This window comes from Siniperca chuatsi, linkage group LG19 (assembly GCF_020085105.1).
Source record: "Siniperca chuatsi isolate FFG_IHB_CAS linkage group LG19, ASM2008510v1, whole genome shotgun sequence".
Taxonomy (NCBI): Eukaryota; Metazoa; Chordata; class Actinopteri; order Centrarchiformes; family Sinipercidae; genus Siniperca; species Siniperca chuatsi.
Window position 1 is genome coordinate 13,074,658 of NC_058060.1, and position 21,572 is coordinate 13,096,229.

General features: G+C 40.9%; 1 protein-coding gene across 5 annotated transcripts; it reads right to left on the minus strand.

Moving 5' to 3' along the window:
- Positions 1-1,718: 1,718 nt before the first annotated feature.
- On the minus strand, positions 1,719-21,089 carry oplah (5-oxoprolinase, ATP-hydrolysing). Of its 5 annotated transcripts, none has more exons than XM_044177124.1 (28): positions 20,941-21,089; positions 16,148-16,365; positions 14,914-15,105; positions 14,199-14,313; positions 12,997-13,120; positions 12,687-12,882; positions 12,301-12,466; positions 11,843-11,981; positions 10,877-10,944; positions 10,055-10,230; positions 9,839-9,946; positions 9,104-9,216; positions 8,814-8,984; positions 8,560-8,697; positions 8,097-8,235; positions 7,718-7,830; positions 6,939-7,090; positions 6,596-6,756; positions 6,386-6,487; positions 6,105-6,279; positions 5,016-5,200; positions 4,756-4,899; positions 4,449-4,583; positions 3,922-4,071; positions 3,602-3,759; positions 3,320-3,480; positions 3,083-3,180; positions 1,719-2,589 (listed from the first exon to the last, which is right to left on the minus strand). In XM_044177124.1, the coding sequence occupies exons 2-28, from the start codon at positions 16,316-16,318 to the stop codon at positions 2,437-2,439; spliced, it is 3,903 nt and encodes a 1,300-aa protein (XP_044033059.1). In that variant the 5' UTR covers positions 16,319-16,365; positions 20,941-21,089; the 3' UTR covers positions 1,719-2,436. The 5 variants fall into 5 exon arrangements, 4 of the variants coding, with proteins under 4 accessions (XP_044033059.1, XP_044033060.1, XP_044033058.1 ...); XM_044177125.1 differs by lacking the exon at positions 20,941-21,089 and adding an exon at positions 18,372-18,461; XM_044177123.1 differs by lacking the exon at positions 20,941-21,089 and adding an exon at positions 16,992-17,121.
- Positions 21,090-21,572: the final 483 nt, after the last annotated feature.

A 21,572-nucleotide genomic window follows, 5' to 3' on the forward strand; every position in this document is an offset into this window, starting at 1 on the left:
TTTAATTTCAAACCCTTAAAGTATAATTGTTTTAATACAAGACATGCATTAGACATATACAATATAATGTAAAAACTCCTGAATAGCCTACCATCTCAATCATTATCTTTGCTCTGTAGCATAATGCAGAAAAATGGCTCCTGTGAGTGTTATACTATAAATTACATTAGATTATTATTACTGATGAATTAATGTGAGTAGTATTTTACTGTTGTAGGTGGTCATGGTGGAGCTAATCTGACAATTATATATTTTGTTGGGTTGTGTAATCTATAATGTCATGATCATGTTTTTTAGGTAAAATCTTAATTTGTAAAGTAACTCCAGCTGTCAAAAGTAGTGGAGTAAAAAGTACAATATTTCCCTCTGAAATGTAGAGAAGTAGAAGTATAAAGTAACAGAAAATGGCGACACACAGGTAAAGTATCTCAAACGGGGAAAACATTTCTAGTGTATCTAGTTTACTTTAAACATTGAAGTGAAATTAAATGGGGTTTTTTTCCTTGCAGAAGTTCTGTATTTCCTACTTAACTGCTGACTGTTTGCACCACCAATTTCCCTGTTTTCCTGTCCTACAGAAGCCATTGGATCTTCTATGACTCTATTGTCACATAGAGCTTTACTAATGGCATGCTGTTCTAATGTTTCCAACAAAATATTGTGTGGATGCTTTTTCTTTAGTCAGGTTGGCTGACATGAGTGCTGCCATTTTGTGTTTCACAAAGCATTTGAATTAACTGTGGATATTTTATTTCATGAATAAGGACTTTCTCTTGATTCACGCTTGTCTCACATTCTCCCATAATGACAGCACTGATTCACTGATTCCCAAAACCTAAAAGCTAGATCATTAGCCAGTGGACAAAGTATAAAGATGGAGAGATTGTTCCCAGCTGCAGCAGGGGTGAGTCTCAAATCCTCTCAGTATGATGGATTGTTTTACCACAAGAATTGTGATCTATAAACGAGGAAACTATCTTTGATCCACAGTCCGTGGCCTCTGTATTGGAGTTTCCAGCACACACACACACACAGATCCAGAGCCAGCTGATTTACATCAACAGTCCAGCAGTCGTCAGCCTCCTGCTGCTTCCACTGCTGTGGCCACTATCTCTTTATCAGCTGCCTACGCATGCCTGCAATCCCTCACCATCCTTCCTCCTCTTCTCCCTCATCATTCCTGACCAAAAGATGGGAGGAGGGGACACCACTTAAACAGGGACATGTCCCCTCCCCCAAACACACAAACACCCATTCTGGGTTGTATCTCTACAATCTCTGCACTCCCTCTCATGATATTACATGTATGACTAGATCTTGGTGGGTTGTGTGTGTTATAACTGTTGCAAGTCCCTGACCAATAACACTTGGAGGCAGTAGAGTCTTATTTAAATCATTTGAACAACCCCCTGCTTCATATACTAACTGCTTACAAAATGAACAAATATCTTTGAATGAGCCAAATTAATGTTAAACGTAACATGAGTTAAGAGTAATATTACATTACTTATATGGTATGGAGACGGAGCGTGCCGCAAGAACCAAGCTGCTATATTGTGAATTTCACAATATGATTAGATTAATATTTGTAACCATTTCACATAATTTACAGACTATTTCTACGTACTCTCTAAACAGATTCCCCCTGTCCTGCACTCACAAAATTATATGCAAAAACAGTTTTCTTTGAAAAAATGATTGGGGAGGAAAGAGGGCAATCTCATTAGTAGAAATGGAGTTTATTTGTCTGTCCTGTTAAAGTAACAGAAGTCAGTAACAAGTAACAGTAACCACATCAGGACGTTGTGGTGTTTGATAAGTGGATGTTCCAGTTAAAAACAGATTAGCAGCTGCTTGTAAAGTTAGACTGGAAGTCATTTAAAAACTGAAAAACATTTCAGTAGGCAAAAATACACACTATGTCTTACATAACCTGGGAAATATGTATTATCAAAATGGGACTGCAAAACCTGCTAAGAGTTACTCTAATTTTCCTTGGCTAGTAATAAGAAAAATGTTAAAACTAACATGTGGAATGTTAACTTTAACTGAGCAACGCGTCTTCTGTGTCCATAACACAAATCTGACTGATGCCTTAGCCTGAGCTATTAGTATTCATTCACTTGGCCCGCTAATGTAAGTACAGCCTTACTGTTAGAATGTGTTTCATAAACCATGATAATATGTGACATTTCTGTTGCTAGCCTACATCTAGGCTTCAAATGTTTTTCTCTTCTAACTTTAGCATGTGCCTTCTTTATTTCTCACAGTATAATGATGAAACTGTTGTTGCCACTGTTTTCCTCGATCATTTTAAAGAATGACAAAGAGCCCCACTCTGTCTTTGTTTCCCATCTCACTCTGCTACCTCTATGTCTTTTCTTCTTCTCCTCCTCTGGCTTGTCTGTTAACTCTCCCCCTCGTTCTTATTTCTTTTCACACTCCCTCTTGTGCCATTCGGTATTCAAAGACGCTGCCTCTCTCAGGGAAAGTCTCATTCAAGCGCCTGCGCTTGGTCTGGGGTCTCCGGTTTGCGTCCTCCTCTCTTCCGTATCCCCCTCCTCCAGGGGTGTAGAGGCAGAACATGTCCTGTAGGGGGAGACACACAGACAAAGAGTGGATTCAGCTTACAAATCATCAGTTTATACTAACAGTTACCTCATCAAGATTATAAAATGAAAAGGATTAACCAATTACTTTCATAGTGCGTGACTATATTTGAAATGTAAAGCTATAGATAAGAAAAACTGAGAAAACACAAAAGTTCAGAAAACTATTTTCAGGCTAGTTTACAAACAAGATTTCTTATGTGCTTCATTACAACAAATATGGTATACTATTTAATAACTGCAGAGGTAATCTACCACATTATGGTTTCTATATCTGAAGTCATCTTGCAGTAATATTTGACGACAGTCATTTTGATATAAATAACATGTATTTTGGATATCAGAATACAATATTTTTTCATGCAACATAACACAATTCAGTTTATTACTACTATGGTTATTTGGAATATGTAGTGCCATGACAGGTATACTTGATAGTATTTCTTTCACACATACACACTATGCAGTCTTACCCCGGGCTGAAGGCTGATGCTGGTTTTGGCTCCAAGGTTGAGGACTCGGCCGTCTGCTCTACGAAGTAGGTTCAGCCCTGCTGCACCGTCCTCACCCCCTAATCAGCAGAGAGAGGTTAGAGAGGACAGAGTAGAAGAAAGAAAGAGGCCATTAGTCACTAAGGAAAATGCTATAATTTCAACATGAAAATGGCTGCTGAGGATTTTGCAGGCAGGTACAAAAGGGTCAGAGGTTACCCTGGAGGCCGTAGGGGCAGGTGGATCTTCTCTCGGTCAGTACAGACAGAACCACCTTGCTCCTGAACAGAAGTTTCCGCATCACGCCGTCTCCACCGCAGTACTTTCCTGCACCTCCTGAGCCGGGCCGCAGAGAGAACTGCTCTAAAATGACTGGATATCTGAACGCCACATGGACAGCAGCAACATACAGATCAATAATATTAAAAAAAAAAAAAAACATTTTTACTGGACACAACAAATGTAATCTTTAGGTTTATTTAACTTTAACTCCTGTCTGACCTCTTCTCCAGAATCTCGGGGTCAGTGATGCGGGTGTTTGTCATGTGACTGTGAACTCCACTCCGCCCATTCCAGCATGGCCCCGCCCCTGCTCCCCCAGCAACTGTCTCATAGTAACCTATCCTCTCACTGCCAAATGAAATGTTGTTCATGCAGCCCTGATGGAAAGAGAAATTACAATAACTGAGCAAACAACCCAAAGAAAATCATATACATACAGACAGTTTGGGAAAATTTGGCCTGTTGTTTAATTTACCAATTAAATTTACCAAAAAAACTTTTTTTTTTGTTTTTAAATGTACAAATCCAGTTTTTCTCACCTGCGAAGCAGCGCACACCTCAAATGCCCTAAAAATGACGTCAACTACCCTCTGGGATGTGAGTACATTTCCTCCAACCACAGCTGCATTCTGGGAAGGCTGAAGGATTGAGCCAGGGGGTATGATAACTTTGATTGGTGCAAGACAGCCCTGGATATGAAAAATAGGGAACAGTTGAATAAAAAACTATATGAACAATAGTTAATTGAAATTGAATATAATTTTTTTGAAGTATTTTAATTTATTTAAGTGCAGGAAGAATTACTAAACAAAACAGCCAAAAGCCAAATCCTCATGTTGAAAATGTAAATAAACACAGATGAGTAAACTAATGAGTTTAATCTGTTTCATTACAGTAGAGGGGGAAAAAAATAAAAAATTCACAGATTTTTATGTGCAATTGTTAAAAACATCTGGTTCTGAGTTTGACCATGACTTCCCGAAGCAGCCCGCCTGCCAAAAAACATGTAGTCAAACGTAAACTTTCCTTGAAACCCACCCAGGGGTCCTGGAATAAACTACTTTACCTGATTAAGGGGGATGTCCTGACCGACCATGCAGCGCAGGCAGTAGATGAGGGCGGAGAGAGTGATGGCGCGTGGAGCGTTGCAGTTCCCCCAAACCTCTGTTCCCGTCCCTGTGAAGTCAAACACTGCACTGCCCTGTGGTGATGGAGGTTTTTACATTTCATTGCATATTCACTAAGAAATTATCTGACTTCTTGTCAATGCAAGTTTGTAGTGTTGATATCTTGTGATTTTTAAATTGATCAGTTCATCACGCAAGACAAAACGTTTATCAACGGATTATCATGAGGAGATTCTCCCTGCTCACCTCTTCTTCATTAATCTGAACCCGCAGTCTGATTGGCGTCCCATCATCCATGAAATCCTCCGACTCCACCTCCAAGGAGCCAGTCTGTTGCCGTCGACGTGCAAAGTCTCTTAGCATGTCCCTCACTGCCAGCTCTGCATTACTCTGAAACATGAACACAAAGGCTGTAGTAGTGCAACACCAGCAATACTTACTACTACTATTCAGAATAACATCATTTTGTTTTTCTTTTATACCGTTTCATTTGTAGCCACAGTTACCTGAATGTATCCCATGTAGGCCTGGACCACGGCTAACCCATAGCTGTCAATCAACTCCCCCACCAGCTGGCTGCCTCTCTGATTGGCTGCCACCTGAGCTCGCAAGTCTGACAGGTTGTCATGGAGATTACGAGTCCCAGAGCAGTCTGGGTACTTGGCCGGAGCCATCAGAGCTTCAGTTACAGCTGATATGGAGACAGAGGGAAAAGACAAATGAGGAATCCAGTAGGGAAAAGAGACAAACAGAAAAGCATTATGGGCAGTAAGAGTGGTGTAAAAATAAGATACAAGTAGATTTGTGTTGATTTGTGAGCTCTCCTTAGAAGACCATACTAGTGGCTTTGCATGTTTTAGCTCATAAACTACATATGTAAACATTCAGGATTATTGTTGACCATTTCCCAAAGCATACAGTAAGTTTTGACAATTATTTCTGACCTTCCAGCCACCGGTTTGCATTCACTTCAATATGCGAAAAAAAGTCAACTTACAGAGAATTAAACCTTGCGCAAGATGGGTAATGTTATCAGTCGCCTTCATTTTTCTTATGAAAAATGAAGTTAAGGTTACATTATTTTTGCATTGTAACACAGTTGCGAGCAGTGGCTATTTTAAAAACTAACCTTGATAGTGCGTTCAAAGACATTCTGATATACAAGATGTCAGTCTGCTGCCAAACAGCAATGTTTTTAATGCGAGAAATGACCAAATTCAAATTCATCATCCATTTCACAGCATTCATGCTCGCTTTATGTTTGTTTTCCAAACTTGTCCCTTTTCACAAGTGCATTTATTAATAATTAACACATAATTAACATAAAATACAAGTGACAAAGCATTCATAATGCTGTATTACTTCTCTAAAGTAAGTTTGTATGCTTTGGAAAATGGAAGGTAGTAATTGTTAAGTTTCAGCTATTTGTATTTATTTGGCTACAATATGCAAAGTCACTGGTATAGTAAGCACTGATTTGAAAAATACAATGCAAGGACTCTTTATTATTGACAAGCTACAGTTCTGTATTACCTCTGCTTCCTCCTTTCATCAGTCTCTCACATTCATGCTTTGTTCACCTCCTTCTCTCTTACCCTCTTCCTGGAAGACGCCCCCAGTGACGAGTTTAAAGGAAGTGAAGACGGCCCCCTCCTGCTGAAGGGAGGTGGAGTGGGGGGGCATGGAGCCCGGAGTGATGCCTCCAATATCAGCATGGTGCCCCCTGCTGGCTACAAAGAACACTGGACAGCTCACCCCTTTCCTAAACACCTGGGGTGAAAAGAGGGAGAAACAAGGAAAGGAGAGGTATGTAGTAAAAAGAAAAGATTGATAATGAGGAAAGCAAGGACGCAGACAGCGAGCTGGACAGACTGACCGGTGTGATGACTGTGAGGTCTGGGAGGTGGCTGCCCCCGGCACATGGGTGGTTACTCAGAATCACATCGCCTTCTTTCAGCTTGTTCCCCAATGATCTGATCTGCACAGAGAAGAAGAAGAAACACAAGATCCTTTCTGTCAGAATGGGGTGTTAATTCTTTACTGTTTCAGGAGTATGTCTAAACTCACAGAGGTACACATCCTTCACCTGGTACTGGACAGTCTCTTGCATGGCCCCCAGGTGGACAGGGATGTGGGGTGCATTGGACACTAAACCACCGTCTGGTCCGAACACAGCACAGGAGAAGTCCAGACGTTCCTTGATGTTGGTGGAGATGGAGGTTCTTTGGAGAACTCTACCCATCTGTTCTGTAGAGGAATAGAGATGGAACACAACTTGGGCAAGCTGATAGGAAATTAATACTGAACTGATCTTATAATGACCCCTCCTTCACTTCACTCCATGCTCCCTCATTTTGTGCCTTCCTTCTCCTAGATTCTCCCCAACAACCTTTCACTCTTTCCTCATCCTCTCTCCTCTGTTGGTGTACCTGCTATGCTCATGAAGCGGTGGGAGAAGATGGAGAGCTGCACAGTGTTGAGCTCAGTGCCGAGGGCGCAGTGAGGGTCAGAGCCTACAGTCATACAAACATCGCCCCCTTCTGTCAGACGGGCCTCACAGCACGGCTCTACCAGGATGGTACTGATGGAGGAAAGAGTAGAAAGAAAGAAAGAAAGAAAAATAAATAAATAAATAAATAAATGAATAAAGTATATATATATATATATATATATATTAGGCCATGTGTCCATGGGAGTAATTAAAGTAATGAAGCAACCTTTGAAACAGTACTTAAGTCAAGGGCATCAATTTTATGATATTTAACAGATCTTAGTGTTCTGACTTTAAAAAACACATTTAAAACACTAAAGTAAAATTAAGAATAGCAGATACTATAATAAAAAAATTAGGGTTGTCCTGATCAAGAATTTTTGGCCCTGATCCGGATCAGTCCTTGATTATTGACTATCTCCGATACAGAGTCCTATCCGATACTTACTTACCTACATGTTTATTAAATATGTATCTGACACACTGAAATAAACTGCAGCCTTCTAAATTTAGCACACCTTGTTTTTCATGAGCTACTTGATACAAATATTGAAGGTCCTGATTATAAAGTTGATAAGCTTAAATTAATGATATGATAAGGAAGAGACTCTGGAGAAGTTTCTGGGACTACAGAAACACTCCACTCGCAATTATATGCAACACCAGCAGGCCGGCAAAACCCAGGAGAGTTCAGTAAAGAAAGGATCGCCTGCCTGCCTGTTTCTGTCGATAATGATGGCTGGTCCCTTGATGCTGTGACCACATGGCAACTCCTCCCATAGATACACACTGGTGTCCAGGTAACCTTCCTCAAAGTAACACTTGGTCATCTACAGAGAAGAACAGAGTTAAAATGGCCACAAGATAACTGTTTGCTGACCAAAAAGGTATGACTTTTTCATTACTTTAAAAACTAATTTATTTATAAATGTTTTCATTTTTCAGCATAATATATATGTTTGTGAAAGGAAGGGAAGTGAATGTGTAGGCTTGAATAAGATGGTTCTATTATTCCCTGTCTAAGTTACAAGAGTGTGTGTTTACATGTACATTATATATGATATTTTCAGCTGTGCGTGTATAAGAGTCCATGTACCGTGACTGGTTTGGTCTGTCCGTGTCCCATCTTTGTTTTAAACACTGATTTGATTCCAGATTTCCCACAACCCCTCACTCTGATGTCATCAACCATGATGGGTCTGTCTGGGATAGTGAATCCAAACTCCTTCAGATAACTAAAAGAAGAAAAAACAAACAGAGGAGGCGTCACACAAGAGAAGGAGGAAGAAATGTACAGTGATTAAGGTTAGAGGAACATTAGAAACCATGAGTAGTGTAAACAAATGTTTGCGCGTGTACTAAGCTTATCTCCTATGAAAAAAATTACACATTAACTTGATGGTGTGTTTGCTTATACAATGTAAACAGAGGGCACGCAGGAATAAAAGTGTAAGTGGCAATGATTTATCCACTCATGAGTGAATATGTGTTGCAGCCAATAGCTCAGTACATGAATAAACTAACAAATCATTGAGCAAATGAGTAAACAAAGAGCTAACCGCTTGGTGAAGGCACTGCGGAAGTCTCCAGCTAGACAGGACCGGGTGTTGCTGGGATAACCGGCAGTGGTAACCATTAGAGCGCAGTCTGTACCCTCATAACGCAGGTGAAGGAAAACTTCAGTGGTTATCTGACCTCTGAAGAGGATAAAAAATTTTTACAAATGCATGTATTCAGTGAGAAGGCGCCGATTAACACACTTGGAGAAGCATAAGGTTAATGCCAAACCATGCAGTGTTTTGTGGGTGCTGACCTGGTGAAACCGCGCGCACAGAGCGTATCGTGGCAGCGTTTTGAGAGCTGCTCCACCCTCCGATCAAGCTCGCTGAAAGAGTGCTGCTCGTACTGCAGCGAGCACGGTTCCTGCACCTCCTCCACCACGTCAGCTAGAGCCAGACCATATGCTGACAGCACACCACTATATCTGAAACACACACACACACACACACACAAATACATATAACAGCCAAACATGTTACACATGAATACGGCTCTCTCTTACACAAACACATACGACATGGAAACACAACCTATCAGCCTTACTTATGTATGAAGACAGTCTTCATCCCCAGGGCTCGGGCAATAGCACAGGCATGTTGGCCACCTGCACCCCCAAAACTAGCCAACACGTGTTGAGATGTATCATGGCCCTTAGCCTGTGTGGGTATGGGGAGAAGTGAGAGAGCGACAGAGACAGGAGAAAGAAAGAAAGAAAAATACATGATTTAAAAACACAAGTTTTGCAGCTGAGTGCAATTTGCCATTGTTTTGCGTCTGTTAAATGTTAATCTGCAATTCTCTGTAGTGGTCCCAGTAATATTTGTTCTTAAGGTGTACTGAAGTAGCAGATCACATGACATGGTTAAGCAATGTTTGATAAAAAGTAAATATTATAAATGCAGTTACAAGAACAATACTTTCCACTCATGTTGGATTTAAAAGAGAACTTATTCTAATTTTAACTATTCTAATTATCTGAAAATTCCTTGTTGACCTTGTTTTTCCAACGAGGCTCATTTGCAAAGAAAGGGGCCAATTTTGCACCAAATGTATGCATATTACTTCATTTACATACCTGCAAATAGCACCGCAGCACCGAGACACTATTTGCTTGGCAGCGCATTTAGGGGTGCAGTTCACCCTTTGTGGGTGCTTTAATTACACAGTTTCTTTTTGTCGTATTTATGCATGTTTAGCAGCCGCAAAACCTGTGTGAATTCGCTCCTCAGTGTTGCTATTTCCACCACGCTGGAGCTGAGACTTCAAAACCCAAAATACCTGTGTCAGAGCTCTGATTGGCCGGCACATGGCCTCATTTGCCACGCGAATGAATCCCATAGCAACCTCCTCCACGCTCATCCCTGACGTGCTGTTGTTTGCATTAACCTGTGAATGAAAAAATTCTCAAAAATACTAGCCTTTTAATTAATCCTCCCTTACAGAATTATTAAGAACATGTGAAACTCTGCTTAATATCTCAGTAAATATTAGTGCCTGTGATTGGTTAGAAGACAAGAAGAGGTTGATCTCCTGGGTCAAATGATGGAAATGCTTCATGGTTTCTTCCAAAGACAGTGGTTCATTCTCCCCAGGTCCAAAGATCTTTGGGAAGAATGAGGGGAGCAGGCGACCCAGGGCTAAGTTAGCATCGGTTACAGTCAGAGGGCCACCTAGGAAAATCCCACAGGGAATCAATATTATGTCTTTCCATACTCATGCTGTTCCAAGTACACATGTTTAAAGGCTGCTTTTGTGTAAGATGCTTCACCAACACGTTTTAGTCTTGTATTTTAACATATTTCATGTAATTCTATGAGAAATGTGAAAGTTCAACTATGGAAAAGCACTGGAGGTCATGTTGTATGAAATGGAGCTAACTGCTACCCAACTCTCCTACAGGGAACATCAACAACAAAGTCAGAGTTAAGTTTCTTTTTGTTAACACACATCATAGCTCCAACTGAGAACTATAAAGAAAGCTTCAGTTATATCATTTGAAACTTGAACTTGCGCCAATTTCCAACCTTCCCACAGCTAAACCAGATTATTGATCCAGAAGAAGGGGGAAGGGAACAGGACTTGAGAACACAGAAATCCCAGCTCTGTGTGTGGATTTTTGTTTGACAGCATGAAGGGTGGATCAGATGGATGTAGGAGAATGATTTAAAGAGTGGGTGAAACCATCGAAGGTGGAGGAAATGACATAGAGATGTTTACTATCTATGAGGCTGTAGACTGAAGGAATGACAATAACGCATTGAGAAAAAAACAGAAATAAAGGGAGTAATGGTGGAGGATACACAAACAGTCCGTTACCTTTTCTGTAACAGGCTGGTCCTGGATGTGCGCCTGCAGACTCTGGTCCAACCACAAACATCCCTGATCTAAGAGGGAAGTAAAGGAAGGAGAGAAAACAGAGAATGGAGAGTCACGTAACAGTTTTCAGGCACTTATGTATCCCTTTTTATATTATATAAATCCTTCTAAGAGGTTTTTACTCTCAACTACAAGAAATGCTCTGAAGAACAAACATTTAGCTAAGCTTTAATGTGTCATTTCAATACACCTTTTTCATCATGTGCACCCATTCTTGACCCAAAAAACCCTGTTTAGCAATTCCCCTGTTTGTATTTCTATAAATCCTGCCAATGTGAACTTCAAATAACCATTTCGAATCAAATCACAATGTGAGCGAACTAGGTCTTACAATTCTAGAGTAGTGTAATGACGAACTGATTTTGGCCCATCATGATGTCTTACTTAAAGGAGTACTCCACTGATTTAGCGTCGCACATTTTTACATTTTTCACACATTCTTCCTTGTCACAACCTAGCGCCTACATTACACACAATGCAATGCAACCACCGACAGTTTGGTCAGAGATTTGGGTGTTATGCTAATAGCAGCTAATGTAGCCTTGAGCTGCTAGCCTAAAGCAGAGATGAGGAGCGGGCTACAGAGGTCTGGTAAGCTTACGTCTTTCTAACTCCACACCCCCAGATTATTTTCATTTTCAAACTTGTAGTCTTCAGTTCCAATTGACGCTGACTCTAGTGACATCACTTGATGCAATTTATCTGACTTTGCAAATATCCCTCTGGAGCAACAAAAGGCTTTATACAACGTTCACATGCTGTAGTACTCCATAAGACCTGTAAAAATAATTTGATGTGTAAAATCGATAGAGTTCCCCTTAAATGTACCCTGGTGTCAGTCAGTCAAAGTCATATTTAAACATGTATATCAAAAGATGGGTCAAGACTGGCGACCGACTAACAGACCTGAAGAAGAGTCGTGATCCTCCGCCTGCAGCCACAGTGTTGATGTCCAGCTGAGGTGCTTGCAGGGTGACTCCAGCTGTGGAAGCCTCGAACACGTGTTCATACTGGCCTGCGTACCGACTTACATCAGTGGATGTTCCTGGAGAGAAAGACAAAATAGAAGCAGTTAGGAAGACAAGGATCATGAAAGCTGAAGTCTATAAAAGTGAGCATTTCCGTTTTGCTTTTTCTTTAATCTGTAATTAATCTATGCATTTAATACCATTAACACTTGTAAGTGAAAGTCAGAAATAAAAAAGACTCTCACATGTAATAATCAAAGTTGGAGACAATTTAGATGTACAGTAAATTGTGCAAAAAAGAACTACAAAACAATAGCAGGGACTTCCTCACAAAGTCTGTACACTCAGTAATTGTTCAAGGTACTGACAGTATTCCTCAGCATTCCCTCTACTTACCACCCATGTCAAAGCCAATCACGGGTTTTTTCTCAATCTGGCTGTAAGAGGTGATGGCGTATCCCACCACACCCCCCGCTGGGCCAGACAGAACGGCCCGTGAACCGCAGAACTGCTCCATGGGTGTCAGACCGCCATCTGACTGCATGAACAGGACGTCCACATCCTGAGGACAGAGGGAAATAAGGGATGGAAGAGATCATTTCAGTGTTCAGATGAAACAGGGTCTTAAACTGACACTTCTGGAAAATCCTGTCTGTGACTTGTAGGGTGGAGGCCATGAGTGACCTGATTTATACCTCTACAGACTAAGCGTTTGACTGTGGTATTTTGTAGCAACACAAAAACTAAGAAAAAGACACGTTGAGAAACACACCAGAACACACCTTCAGGCCACCCTTGAACCCAGAGGTAAAGCCTTTTAAATACTGATGAATTTTGGGTGTGAGGTAGGCGTCGGCGCAGACGGTGTAGCCCCGAGGCACCGCCCGCACCATGGGCATGACCTCGCTGGACAGAGACACCTGGGTGAAGCCCAGACGACGTGCCAGAGCGCCCACTGCTTTCTCATGATCGGACCATCTGAAAGAAAGAAAGTGTGAATGGATTTCAGAAATTGCATAATTGAGTATACGGGGAGTCTTGAGTAAATACGCCTCTATGCCTAACAGCAGAAAAACAAGCTGTACTACTGACGTGTACGAGTGCAGCAGAAGCACAGCCAGACTGGTGATCCCGCGAGACAGAACTCCTCTCAGGTCTTTTTCCACTCGCTCCAGATCCAGCTCCCTCCACACCTCCAAAGAATCCCCTGTACTGCCTGAGGGACACCAGCACACACACAGAGATTATCAGGATTATTTCAAATTATGTAAGGCATTCAGTTAATGCTCTCATGTGTGTGCCAGTAGACTGAGCCTACATTCCTACATTTACAACCAAAAAATACAGTACATTGCCTTTGTTGTACTCCCGTCACCACTGTTAAATTACATGAAAGCTGAAGATAACTAGAGGAGATTTGGAGGCAGTACAAGAGAGAGAAAAAAAGATTGAAAGGATGGGATTTTAGTGTGTAAAATAACACAGAAATTGACTTTTTGACTTGACAAAAAATTGTATGTATGTGTGCATATCATTAACATAATCATTCAAAGAAAATAAGAAGTAACGCATGAATAAACATGGTAAAGCAAGACTTACAACCTCACAGAGCTGCTATAGCACGGCTGTAGATTCTTAAGTCTTGTTTGTGTACTAGCACTTTTTCAAGTAGCTGAAGTAAGTTAAATTACTGACTTAAAAAAAACTATATAACTGTCTGCACTATATATTAACAAGACTCTACAAGTGTCTACAGGCAACCTATGAGACACTGGGAGGCTGTTCTTAGGCACCGCAGTGCTTTTTAGCTAAGTGCTAACATGCTCACAATAACAATGCTAAGTTCACATGCTGATGTTTAGCAGGTATGTTTACCATGTTCACCATCCTAGTTTAGCGTTTTAGCATGCTAACATATGCTAAGTAGCAAGTATCTAGTCGTAAACCAAAGTATTGGACAAACTGAAATTTTGACCTAATGATGGTGCTAGATGAAAACTTAAGTTATCACCAAAGTAATTACAGTTCATCCTGAGGGGGACATAAATGTGTTTACCAAATTTCATGACAATCCATCTAAAAGTTTTTGAGATATTTCAGTCTGGACCAAAGTGGTGGACTGACTGCCCAACCGACAGACTAATATTGCCATTAGCCACGCTACTAGCTTGGCTAAAAAATGTAGCAACATAAAAAAATCTACTGTGAACAAGTTTGTGACTCATTGAGGGTTTTAACCAAAACTTGAACATTTACGACTCTTGTAAAAGAGAACAAGTAGTTGTGTTTCACACCTTTGACAATACGTTTGGGATCTTTTCTGGGCAGCTGGCAGCCATCTTGCCTGAGGACGACTCGCTCATCCACCTCTATTACCTCCTCATACAGCACTTCAGGAACCACCACCTCCTGTATACACACACAAAACCACACACGATATGTAAATTCAAAGCAGCTAACAAAAGAAACATCTGACCACCTGTACATGCCAGTGATATACTGATAAGAATGAACGCAACGTATTGCAACGTGCATACCGGAGGCTGGGTCAAATTATGTGCAATTGAGCTAGTGATCAGAGTAAACCTCCATGTTTGTCATACAGGTATAGTTTGCCTGTACTGTATGTGAACAGCACTTAAAATGAGCAAAATCGTTTATTGCAGAATAATCGATTGTGTTATTCTATTTAGCCTTTCTATTGCTGCGTTTCTGACAGCTTGCTCTGTAAGGGAGCAACAGCTTCATAGATAAGTGACAACTTAAACCATTAATGGTACAACTGGTCTGGGGACAAACTCCAAGAACTGCCCCCTGTTTTTGTAACACAAGACAATAACTAAACCTTGTGTTGCGGGAACACTAGACCCGTACCCAGGCATCTCATAAACACCACATACAGTATAGTCAAAAGGGCATAATGATGGGTAGCTGTGCTTAAATGGTTACATAAGTGTGTCTGTACATTTACGAATATGCTAATGGGTTAAGAAAACAAGTATTACAAACCAAATCAAACAGTTTTGGCCTGGCCTGTGTGCCAATGTGCAACAAGTCCTTGAAGCCCAGTGTGACCAGGAGCGCAGTCCTTTCTCCCTCTCTCTCCAGCAGTGCATTAGTTGCCACTGTTGTTCCCATTCTGATCCAGCCAATCAGAGCGGTGTCTATAGGCTGGTCGCGAGGAAAGACACGCCCTGTTTCCTGTCAATAAATTCACACAAATATGTATACTTCATGTACTGTTCATACAGATGATGTACTGATGTAATATTACACATGACATGATATTAAATAATATGACTCCATATGCTGTCTTTGTCTCATGTTTTGTTTGACTGCTGTCTGATCTTCTTTGCAGACATGTTTTGATCTACTCCTCTGCTGTCGGCTCATTAATAATCTTATAGTTTCCACTTTTTAGTCAATACAGCTCAAAAACCAACCTGATAATCTAAAAGTTCAGTCAGTATAACAGAAACAAAACTGACAATTCCTCAGTTGAAAGTAGTAATTGCTTTAAAGATTGAAAGATACGGAAAGACTATAAAAGGACTACAAAAGCTACATAAGATCATTGCAACATACATTCATCTACCACCACATGACTGTACACAGACAGGGTCACATTTCATCACATCCCATGCCTGTGACAACATATAAATCTATTTGAATGTTCAACCCTGCTTTTTTTAAATACTTTTTTTTAAACTAGGCAGGATTGCCTGAGCATACTTCCTCCTTTCTGACAACAGCCTGCTTTACACTCACAAAGTTACACACATTTTTCATGTGCTACCTGTGCATTACAAACACAATCTCTTTGTTTTGGCTGTTAAAACAGCTTCATTGGAATAAATGGCATGTCAACTCAGCACCATATAACCCGAGTCAGACTCATGTCATAGTATTATGTTAAAACTGTGATAAGAATTAAATTGTGGAGCACATAAGGAGTTAAAAGGCAAAGCTTAGGATTTGGGACTTCCAAGTCAAGACAGCTATCTTGAAAATCTCAACCACACTTTGATTGGTGAGTGAGTGGAGGGCATCTAAAACTAAAATCCAAATCCAGCCTGTAGTAGTATGTAGCTTTCCACTTTTAAGACTTCAGGCAACCACCAGCTGTATTTCTTCATCTTCATCTGACCTCTAATTCTACAAAACTCTTTGTATAAATGTATTAACTACAAAGTGCTTATTATTTCAGAAAAGTATGTATTAATATATCCACCCATCACATTACCTCTTCCAGGACTCTCCGGATCCCTTCAGTGGGAGCATCTTTGTAGTTCTGGGGGTCCCGGGACAGCAGTTTCAGGACTCTCTCACAACCATCAGGCAGCCGGGCAAACACATCAGTGAAGGTGCCGCCCCGGTCGATGGCAAAGTCGAATTTCCCCTTAGTCTCAGCCATAGCGAAGAGAGAGAAGAGCTGCTCCTGAGTGTGTAACTAGCTGGAGTCTGAGAAGGTAAGAGAGAGGGAGAGAGATATCCCCTCTGTAGCACTGTACTGATAAGGGGACAGCTGAGATACCTGTCTATACAGAGACACTTTGCGCGCACCCCTATTTGTTTTAATTGAATAAAATCCCCGTTATTGGCACTTTAACTTGTCTCCCCTCACTGTCACATTACTTTGAGCTTGTTTGTGACAATTTTGCGCGATTTCTGCATTATCTTTTACACAGCGTGTCAGAATTATGAGTTTAAACATGCATATTTATCTTGCATGTGTTTACGAATGTTGATGTAATTTTAGAGGGACATTGCATCACAGCAAAACATGCTAACCCCAGAGGAAGCCTGCAGGAACATCAACGAACCAGAAAGCCACCATAAACTCGCATGGGATTCTGCAGAAATAGACTCATCTTTGTTTGGGCTGTTCCAGAGGCAATACGCAATGCTAGTGGATACATGAGAAAGCTGCACTGCCTCAATGCAATCGAAACGAGCTCTGAACTACATGCACGGGGTCTACAGAGGGTCATGCTGTGGCTACAACCCGTTCAGTCTCTGTGCAAGGTGCACATGCCGAATTCGAAGCAACGAAGCTCAAGTCTGACGGTACCGACATCTTTACTCACCTGAGTGTTAATCTTTGATAATCCTCTATTTGATCCTCCTCCCCTCCCCTCTCTGTCGGCCGTTTGACGACAGGAACCACATCAAAGAATGTGCCTGGGGTTTAAACTCCGCCCCCACCACCCCCGCGACTATCGAAATGAATGTTTTCCTGAATGTAAAATGTTTAGAGTTCTCTAAATGTGTCTCTATGTGTTGAATGAAAGACGGTGTTCATTCACTGTTAAATATGAGAGAGCAGCTTTATTCTTTACCAATGTCATTGTCTGTCTGTACTACCAGTAGCTCGTCAACAGGTGTCAGTGTCGCTGTGTGGACAGCATGCATGGGTGGGGAGGCAGAGGGAAGTCTGGTGTCACATTTAGCAGGTGAACTGCCAGCACACTCTCAGTGTTATGGCTATAGAAGGTGTCATGCGAGAGGTGGTGTCACGGTTAAGTAGAGCCAGAACCTCAAGCACAGACCAGACATCACATGCCTGACTCTGCACCCAGGCGTTGAAGCGTGCTGTCTGAATCCCTTTGTGCTACAGTTAGCCTACTTGAACTTCAGGCAGGAGCGTGGCCCTCTCCAGGCCAGCAGACACGAGTATGTTTAGGGCAGAAATAAGCTACTATTCTGTTGAGCTCTTTCAATTATCCGATTTTCTAAAATTGACTTTACCTATTTGAAACTGTACAATAATAATAATAGCAAATAGTAGAGCTAACAAGTATATATGTAGATTAATAGTACATAGGAGACATTAAAAGTCAATCTGAGTAATTTTCTGTTTCTCTATTACAAGTTGCCCATATTTACATGATCACTACCTTGGGCCACACTTGGACAGCTAGGATGAAAAGAGTGTACCTTTATATAATTGTGCAACATCATTGTGCTACATTCAGTGACCACTTTATTAGGTACACCTGTACAATCCGCAATCAAATACAACAGCCATTCCATAAAATCTACCTTTACAAAGCTTATAATGTTCAGTTTTTGTTGACATGCGGTCTGACGTGTGTTAATCCATCAATCATCTATAACCGCTTTTCCTTTGCAGGGTCGCGCGGGGGGCCTGAAGCCGATCCCAGCTGACATTGGGCGAGGCTGGGATCCATTACAAAAATATTAGCTGTGTAAACAAAGTCACCAAGCTATGTAACTACACCTCAAGTTTCTAATGTTAGCAAAGTAAAGTTACCAAGTAGGCCTATGCCTTATGAAATGGTAGGTTTTAAAAAATAGCTAATGCTAGCTAACGTTATCCGTTAGCATATGCCTTATTAGCTGGTGGGTTTTACAAGATGAAGACGTTGCCTTTTATAACAGTTAATACGTATTACACGTTACGTTTCTTTATTGATAATTTGGAAGTTAGCAAACATTTGACTTACAAAAACGACATGGTAGGGCAAAAAAAAGTGGTGGTGTTCTTCTATTTATCTTATTGGCGGTTGGCAAACAGCTTTCGGATGCATTACCGCCACCCACTGATCTGGAGTGTGGACTAATGAGCTATACAAACAAACAAAACTAATAAAAACAATGAAATAAATAAAAATGGTAAGAAATGAAAAAAATAAAATAAATAATAATAATAAAAAATAATAATGATATTTCTCAAATGCTAGTTCTAGTTAATTCATTAGTTTTGTTGATCAGGGCAAAGTGTGTAAGTAACGTGACGCCACAACGTCATCGGGAGTTCATAGCATGTTCGGAATGTTATGACGTCATCAGCAGATTGGGGGAAGCTGGTAGTAAAGCACGTGTTTTGCACTGTTGAGAAGTTTAAAAAGACTACAAAATGGGCCAAACTTTATCACAACTAGAGAGAGACAACCCAAAGGACAAAGAGAATAAAGACAAATCAAACAAAGACAAACAAAATGAAATATCACCATATGACATTGTGGGGATAAAGGTGAATCATATTCTACATTGTCAAACAGGTGACTACTTGGTAAATTACTTGGGTACAGTGACAATGTTGCAGAAAGCTCACCAATGTGTAAAACTAGGCACATTAGAAAGATTTTCTCTCTTGGTTTATGGGCTTGAGGAATGTACTGGATACGAAACTAGGAGAGACATAGGCTTACTGGAAATAGAGAATCCTTATGACCCAGACAATAAATACTTTGTGCGTAATATTGAATACATCACTCACTTTTGCAACACTTTTCTGATTGTGGAGGAGATAGACATGAGTCTGAATCAATACATGAGTTGGAGAAGCTGGCAGGCACTGTCTTTAACTGAAATTCGAGTTGTCATGCAACAGCTGCTCAAAGGTCTTGATGTCTTGAAGAGGTCCGGAATCATTTATATAAACATTACACCAGAGAACATTAAGTTCATGAATCACAAACTGTGTCCCTTCAAGGTAAAACTGATTGACCCTTACTGTGCAGAACTTTTGTCCTGGACAAAGTCGCTCAGGCCTTGTATGCCTAAATCTTACTGGGCTCCAGAAGTGTCTTTGGGCCTCCCAATCACTTGTGCAATAGATATGTGGTCTCTAGGGTGTGTCATGGTATATATGTACCTGGGCTACGACTTGTATTATATACACAGTAGATACAACATGATGAAAAATATTGTAAAGTTGCAAGGTCAGCCAGATGACCAGCTGCTGAATGATGGGACCAATACTAAAGAATTTTTCACCAAAGACAAGGAGTCTGGCAAAGAACTATGGAGACTAAAGACACCAAAAGAGTACACATCTGAATCAGGTAAGACCATTGACTGGTGGAGCGTTTCCAGCAAGATAGACAGTCTGGATGAGATTGTAACGTGGCATGACAACTCTAAGGAGGACACTAGAGACACACAGGCGTTTATAAGCCTCCTCAAGCAGATGCTGCACCTGGATTTCAAAGCAAGAATCACTCCCAGTGAAGCTCTGGAGCATGATTTTATGACAATGCGACACCTGACGGAGGAGTCTAAGAGCCAGCGTGTGGAGGAATCCAAGAGCTCATCACACAAAGTGACTTTCAGCCAAGTTTCACATGACCCAACATCAACTTCTGCTTCAGATGGTGGAGCAGCTGCTGCTGGTGGCATAAACAGAGTTTTGTCTGCCTCTAAGGCCTCTGATTCCAATAAGGCCTTTGTGATCTCCAACCAAGATCTACATGATGGACCATCAATTGCTGGTTCAGAGGAAGGAGCATTAGCCTCCGTTCACTCAGAAGATGGAGAATTAGCTGCTGCTGGCTCAAATGCTGGAGCTCCCTCTGCCTCTGTAGCTTCTGGATCAGAGAAGATCACCAATGACCCTGCCTGCGGCTTCGCTGAAGTTAAGACCAGGAGAACAACACTAAGGAGAATCGGCAATTTCTTCTCCAGGATCAAATGCAAGCTAACATGGAAACAAAATAATCCAAAAAGTTAAGAACTAATTAGAATCCACCGACACATTTTCTCCCTCATTTTCCTTTCTGTCCCTCATCCTCACGAGCAGCACGGTGGCTCTCTGATCAACACTGTGGCTTCACAGCATGAGGCCCTGGCTTACCACCTGATCCGGCCGGCTGGAGCCTTCCTGTGCAGAGTTTTCCTGTTCTCCCCGTGTCTGCGTGGGTTTACCCCGGGTGCTCCGGTTTCCTCCCACACTCCAAAGACGAGCAGGTTTAGCTGAATTGGACACTGATTAGTTTGAATTGTAATTGAGAAAAATAAAAGTTTTTGAATGAATTTTAACGTATTATTATTTATGTCAGAAAGACTTTGATTTAGTTAATAATATGTATTTAGTTTGGGTTGTAAATTACTCCATGTTTTATAGTCTACGGTTTCATTAAATCCTTGTGCAAGAAAAATGGTCTACAATGCTGGTTAGTCTCTAATTTGTTAATGCTAAGTACTAACTTGTTCATGCATAACAATGAGTTCAACATTTCAAAAGTTTATGAACAAAAAGCACCCAACATAGCTAATTAGCCAAACCCAAACCTTGCTTATCTTATCCCTGTTGTCTTCTGTCTTTCGGCTTCAGCTGCAAAACGTTGACTAACAGTTGAACTGGTACTGAGGATCTCGAGGAGGAGGCTGCATGCTGGTGCTTAATCAAAGTTAGCAGATGACGCATCTCTCTCGCTCTTGTTTTTGTATAATGAGCCTCAGCCACCATTTTGAATCCAAGCAACCATTTTGTCTTTTTCCTACACAGTCCCTTTATTCTTTAGTTGAATTTGATTTAGATTACCTATTGTGTGCTTTCCTTTCATTATGTTTTTAATAAATGCTTGTGGATATACAACCTGGTTTCTTTAATGTTGCACAAGAGTGAATGCTGCCATCCTCTTCTATGTTGAACTCAAAATCCTTCAACTTACTAGCTATTGATGGTAATTTTGGTTGTAGTTATTAATTTAATTATCGATCAAAGTTCCAAATTATTAGTTCAGTATATCTAGTATATTATGAGACTGAATCAATTATTTTGGCTATCGTTTCCCTTCTTTAAGGGTGTTGCCCCAGAGGAACTTTAATATTAATTAAAGCTGAAGTAGGCAATATTATTTCATTATAATTTCAGGGTTTCAAGTGTCAGCTGGTATTGGAGGTCTCAGGTCACAGTGTTC

Coding starts and splice junctions, on each gene's coding strand:
- oplah (XM_044177124.1), bottom strand. CDS start 16,318: ATGGCTGAGACTAAGGGGAAATTCGACTTTGCCATCGACCGGGGCGGC. Junction 6,280..6,385: donor ACCTCACAGTCATCACACCG/GTCAGTCTGTCC, acceptor TTTTCACCCCAG/GTGTTTAGGAAAGGGGTGAG. Junction 2,590..3,082: donor GCATCAGCCTTCAGCCCGGG/GTAAGACTGCAT, acceptor CTCCCCCTACAG/GACATGTTCTGCCTCTACAC.